We start from the raw sequence: 6127 nt of genomic DNA, 5'->3' as shown, positions 1-6127 counted from the left end.
CCGCCACACGCGCGCTGCCGGTGGTCGGCTGCGCCATGGGCGCGACCGAGGGACGACGCGCCCTCGCTCGTGCGCGAGCGGCGCGGCCAGCAGGCTGGCATCCAATCGACACTCACGTGTTTGCGACGCGCGCGCACACCAGGCAGGATGCCCCGCAGGCGCAGGCGCGCTGCCCGCTACGGCGCGCGCCGCTCTCGCCCCGCGGTGCCCGGGGCCCGCCGCGGGCGGCTGCATCTGAACGCACCGCCGCCCCTGGGCCGGCTGCTGTGGCTGTTGACAGTGTACATACATATGCCACGGCCCCATTGTTATGTACACAATAGCTCCGACTCTCCCCTCCACCCACTTTGGACCCCATGCAATGCACAGCCCTGCTGCGGCGGCGCGTCCTGGGCAGCTGTAGGCCGGCCCCCTGTTGTTCTTGGGACCCGCCACTGATACCCTCGAATTCACCGGCCCTTTCGCCACCCCGCTACTATTCCCAGCTCTTGCTAATTGGGCCATGTCCTTTCATTCGCGCATTTGTATGACTTGCCCATTTCAAAATCGTGTGTTTTGCATCACGTGTGATAGCCCTGCAGCCAAGTGCCGCTCCCCGCCGCGGCCGGCGGGGCGTCTGAAGGCAGCCCGCAGCGGCCCCGCTACACAGCGCAGCCGTCGCGGCGGCTCGCCCCCACGGCTCTGCGGCGGGTTGGGGCTGGTCATTCCGTGCCCTGTCCCGCCGCCCGTGCGCCTGTTGATTTGACTCTTTGGCAGGCCCGTGCGCAGTGCTGCACCCGCACTGAACCGTCGAGCCTGCAGGCTGCGTGCCCTTCAAATAACACCCAGCCGCAGCCCATGCCGCCGCCGGCCCCTGCGCGGCGCCTCGTGGCCCGCCGGGGCCCGCCGGGGCCCACGCCGCCGCTCCTCCCTCGCCACATCCAAGCGGCCCCCTCCTAAAAACGCGCGGGCGCGCGGGCCCAAGCTGGCCAGCCAGCGGCCAAGCAAGCCGTGTGAGGGTTTGCATTCATTATTCACCGGCTTCCGAGCCGCAGCACTGTTGCCGTCTGCATCATGACACAGTGCCAAGCACAGCCGTTGACTCGGCGCCTCGTCACCGCTGTGTGTTTGGTTTCCTATTTTTGGGGCCCAGCTGCAGTCGCTGTCCGCAGGGCTGATGGGCCTCCTCACAGCGCGCAAAGCGAGCACTGAAAGTAACCTCGGACCACGACTGGCTGCTATGCTGACCAAGTAATGGGTGCATCGGGGCTGAGCAGGAACGCAGGGCTTCGGGGACCGATCAGAGCGCCGCTCAGCGGCAACGAGGCGGATCGGCGGTTGACGGCCAGCAGCAGAGCCACGTCCCCTTCCTCCCACCCCCAATGCAGCCGCCTCGGCCCCTCGGAGCTTCGTTCTCCCGGGAGGCAGCGCCTGCCAACGCGAGGCCCCTGGTACAAGCGCAGACGCCCCTGTCTAATCAGTCGTGGCTTCGCTGCATCGGGTTGCATGGCCAGCCCTCGCCCGGGGACCGTTGCGCATTGGCGCACATCCTGCACGGCAGCCCCTCCTGCATGCATCGCAGGGACGGCTTGCTGTCGCAGTGGCAGCGAAGTGCAGTTTTGCGGCCGCCGTTGCCGGCGGGCTGGCGCCCATGCGGCTGAAGGCTTGGGGCTTCGTGGCTGCCCGGGTTTTCGCGCGCGGCAGCCAGGACCACTACATTGAAAAGCGCAGGTGACCAGCGCCGTCTCTAGGGGAGAGGGGGGCCACGGAAGAGCCGTGGCAGGCGTGGTGCAGCCATTCGGGGCCTGTGCCTCGCTTCCCATTGGGGAGTGGTCTGGGGCCGCGTTGCTGCGAGAGGGCTCGCACAGGCACCGCAAAGGCTGTGATGCGCAGGGCGAGTGCGATGTCCCTAGGCTTTGCGAACGGACGGGCCGGCCTCGACGCGTGCGGGGCGGCGGCGTAGCGCTGTGCAAGGGTGTCGTGCGGCCCGTGTGTGCTGGGCCCCAAGCGCACGCATGCACAGAATTGAAGGATGTCTCAGGGTGCATCTGAAGCAGGTTTACTGCAGGACAGGATGGGATGAAAGAAGATGAAATCCGATGATGCCCCGCAGCCCACGATGGGCACGAGCGCCAGCAGAGCAGGGCGGGCGGCAGGGCAAGCGGCAGGGCAAGGGGGGCCGTGGGTTGAAAGCAGTAATGTACAACTAATGGACGCGGGGCGGAAGGGGCCGGGGGCGTGACAAACGGGTGCCGCTCGGTCCACTAGCCCATGCACTTTTTGGCGCCAGGGTCTTCTGAGGACTCTTTTAGGTAGCTCTGGATATTTGGGTGGGGGGAGCGGTCAAGATTGGCTTGTGAATGTCACGTGGGTGTGTGATGAAAATGCAGGCCATAGAATGGAGAGGGGTGCGTGGGAAAGTGTCCGGGCGCGCCGGGCGTGAGTGCTGCGGGCGCTCTGTCGGTGCGCATGTATGCGAGCAGGCGTGAAGACATGCGCGTGCGTGTGTGTGTATGTGTGTGTGTGTGTGTGTGTGTGATGACACGCTGGTTTAAAACAAGTTGAGCACAGCAATGCAATGCGGTGCATTCGACGGCTCTGAGTTTGAGGCGTGAGCAGCCCAAAGCAAAGTGCGGCCGGCCGCGCACCCCAAGCATAACCCCTCCTCCCCAAAGCCTGGCCGCACCCCGGCCGCGCCATGTCCGCACCTGCCACTCCAGGACCCTCACAGACGGCTGGCTCTCATCATACACATCCTTGGTCGGCGGCGTGTGGCGCCGCGCCGCCGCGAGCCGGCCCGCGTCCGCGTCGCCGTCGCCGCCGCCGCCGCCGCTCTCCTCCCAGACGACCGCAATGGGCGCCCCCACGGGCAGCGTCGCCCCCTCCGGGGCCAGGCGCCGCGCGAGCACCCCGTCCTCCTGGCGGGCCGGGTGTGGGTGCGGGGCGCGTGCGGCTGTGAGGTCGCTAAGCTGCTGGCCCCCTCGCGGCTCGCTCTGCCGACGTGGCCGCCTTCACAGGACAGTGTTGAGAACCGCAGCGCTGCAACATGACGGCCGTGGTTCAGACCCGTCCGACGGCTCCCAGCCACATGGCAACCCCCACGCACATCCTCAGCCCTCGCCCTCCTTCGCCGCCCCTTTGATCCCGACACGGCCCCCGCCCTCGCGCACACGCAAACCCGCCCGAGCGCGCCGACGCGCGACGGCGAGGCACCTGCCTGCAATGACACGCGCGCGTCGGCCGCCCGCCCCCAGCCGGCCCCAGTGCCGCGCCACACTACGTCCGGTGCTGACAGCCGCCCAGCTGCCCCGACTGCTGGCATGACACAGGGGCTCGCGCCGCGCGCACCTGGCTCTCGATGAGCAGCGTGACGCTCCCTGCAAAGTCCCCTAGTCGGTAGGCCTCCTCCACCAACTGCTGGGTGTCCACCTGCAACATTCAGGCACCCGTGCAGTCGACCAATGGAAAGTCAGCCAACAAGGAAGAGATGAGATGAGGCAGGGCGACACCGACCCAAGTAGGGCCTGCACTCCCGCGGCGACCGCATGCAGGCTGCACATCTGAGCGTCCCGTGGAAAGGGGCTGGTGGGGCGGCCCGCGGGCTCGTGAGCACTTCGGTGCCGCACGCGGTGTGCGAAGCCGCGCCTCGCCACGGGCCCCAACCGCTGGGTGGGCGGCACGGCCCCAACAGAGCGCGCACCGGCTGGTTGGGGCGTCACCCTCCATATGCGGCCTCGCCGCCGCCGGCGGCGCCGGCATGCGTACCGCGCGGCGACTCATCCCTGCCATGTGCACACCCCATGGCCAGCCGATGGCGAGATACACACCTCGCAGAGCAGGTCGTACTGCTGCACCCGTTTGCCTTCCGCCTTGAGCCATCTCCGAATGGTGCCCTCCTGGCAATTCAAGGAGCGAGAGCGGTTGAATGTGCGGCGGTGCAAGCGCATGTGCTGTGGCAACGGCATAGTTTATGCCGAAAGTGGAACTGTCCTGCGCTGTCCCACGGATGCGATGCTCAGGGCTGAGGGCCGCATGGTGTTGCGGTCTGCGCTGTCCTTGGGTGGCAGCGCATGCGATACGTGGATCAACATGCTGCCCACCTGCATCTCCGGGCTGAGTTTCGGCATGGGCAGTATGAGGAGGTCGTCTGGTGGCGGCACCTCGTGCGCTCCTGGTTCGCCGCCGACTGCTCCTGACGCCGCCCCTGCACATGCGCTGGTGGAGCACGCCAATTGTCTGTGACATTGCGGACTAAGCAATACGCGCGCTGCAGCCCTTGCTGCCGCGAGCATTTTGGAGCTGTGCGTCGACCAAAGAAGACTCCGGCTGATCTGCGCCGTACTTGGTAGGCTACGGATGAGTTGTGACGCAGTGTCATTCGATAGCAAACACAGACGGGGTTGGCCTCATCTCTATGGGCAAGCACGTCGTGCTGGTCACCTGGTCATGGCACACACAGCAGCTACGCTAGTGGAACCTTGAACAGTGCGCCTGGCCGACACCGCCTGCGGCCTTCCAACTCGCCAGCACCTGCGCGACAGGCACATCTGCCTTTCACAGCACCGCATGGCTGTGCGATGCACAATGCAGCAATACGGACGGCTGGGTCGTGCTACGCATGCTGCGCTGCAGCTGACGGTCGTTATTCAAAACGCACCTCAGGTCTTGCCAGCTACCTAGAAGGAGCGAGCACTCTGCGGAAACCTCAACCGATTGCCCATCATCCTAGGCCCTCTTGACATTTGTGGCGTGTGCAGCGAGCCCGCAGATGCGGCGGCGCCCGCAGCGAGGCAGCTGCACCAAGGGCGCGCTGTCCCCGATTCGCTGGTGAAACCTGGCGCGCAGGGCGCGCGGATCGACACAATCCAGCGACCGGCCCAACGCGGCCGACAAGAGCCGCACGACCGGACAGCGGGCACGGGCGAGCGAGACAGCCCGTATCATCCGTGAACGCAGTGCATACAAGGTGCAAGCTGCGGCAGGGTGACGAGGCTGCGTCGATCCTGGCCGCCCGCGCGGCACCGGTGGGTGTGCACCCACCACGGCCGCCAGCGGCATGCGTTACACATGCGACGCGTTGTGCTGGTAGCCCAAGGCGTGGCTGGCTGATTGTGTTTGCTGTCTGGCACTGATTGGAATAGATATTTACATTTTGGGGAAGCTGGAGACGGAGCGCAACACCGAGTAGCGCCCCCAACCTTGATAAGAATGGCTGCGCCCAAAGCCCAGGCAAAAAAGCAGGTGCATGAGTGGCCGGCCAGGAAGGGGCACTTGGATTATGTACAGCGGCGCGTAGCAGCGCGCCCACCGCTGCCGTGGCAGGGCTTATGAGGTGAAGCTCGTTGCAGTGGGCCAGTATTGGTGGGGACAGCTTTGGAAAAATGCACGTGAGGGCGCGAGGCGGGGTGACCGATGGCGCCTCGCGCCCCAGTTTTGAGGGCAGCGGGCGTGGCAGGGTCCTGAGGGTCCAGTGCTGAGGAAACCGACACCGAAAAGCATGCGGGCTGGAAGAATGCGCACGGGCTGCGCGCCGGTGGGGAGGAGGGCGCCCGCCGCGCCGGCGGGGGTGCCGCTGTTTGTCCCTGGTTTCGGCGCCGTGCAGCGTTGAGGGGCCGACAGACGGCAGACCCTCAGGCGCAACACATCTGCTCTCATTGAGAATATGGCCCTAGCCACGCGGGCAGAACCTTATCAGACCTGGACCGGCCGGCGGCGATTCGGCAAAGCCGGCGGCTGGGGACATCGGCGGCGAGCAGTCAACGGGGCGCACGGCCGCGGCTGCAGAAACGTGGGAAGCTCCTATGAAACTCTTCGAACCGAGCCTGGCGGCGGGCGACGAAACATGCACACCGGCGGTACGGTAGTCTTGCCTATTAAAAAGCTCAAAAGGCGGGCCGGCAGGTACGCTGCCTGCCGCAGTCAACAGCCCCAGATCCTGCTTACGCCGCAAACCCCAGCTTCAACTCAGCGCCTGCCCCAAACTCCAGTCGAAACGTGCCAAACAAAAACGTCAATCGCTACTTGCCGCCGCCCAGCGCCGCCGCCTGCGCCTGCGCGCGCAGCAGCAGCGCGCTCATCTCCGCGCCCACGCGCTGCTTCTCCCGCTCGCCCAGCGCCGGGCTCGCCAGCAGCGCGCGCAGGACGGCGC

General features: G+C 66.4%; 1 protein-coding gene across 1 annotated transcript; it reads right to left on the bottom strand.

The window, feature by feature from the left end:
• Window positions 1-2243: 2243 nt before the first annotated feature.
• On the bottom strand, window positions 2244-4085 carry MNEG_11761 (hypothetical protein; the record flags this gene model as incomplete). The annotated part of the gene is made up of 5 exons (XM_014039767.1): window positions 2244-2297; window positions 2688-2897; window positions 3328-3408; window positions 3807-3875; window positions 4080-4085. The coding sequence occupies 5 exons, from the start codon at window positions 4083-4085 to the stop codon at window positions 2244-2246; spliced, it is 420 nt and encodes a 139-aa protein (XP_013895221.1).
• Window positions 4086-6127: the final 2042 nt, after the last annotated feature.

The sequence above is a fragment of the Monoraphidium neglectum genome (assembly GCF_000611645.1).
Source record: "Monoraphidium neglectum strain SAG 48.87 unplaced genomic scaffold scaffold02894, whole genome shotgun sequence".
NCBI lineage: Eukaryota > Viridiplantae > Chlorophyta > Chlorophyceae > Sphaeropleales > Selenastraceae > Monoraphidium > Monoraphidium neglectum.
This window is presented reverse-complemented; position numbering and strand designations above follow the sequence as displayed.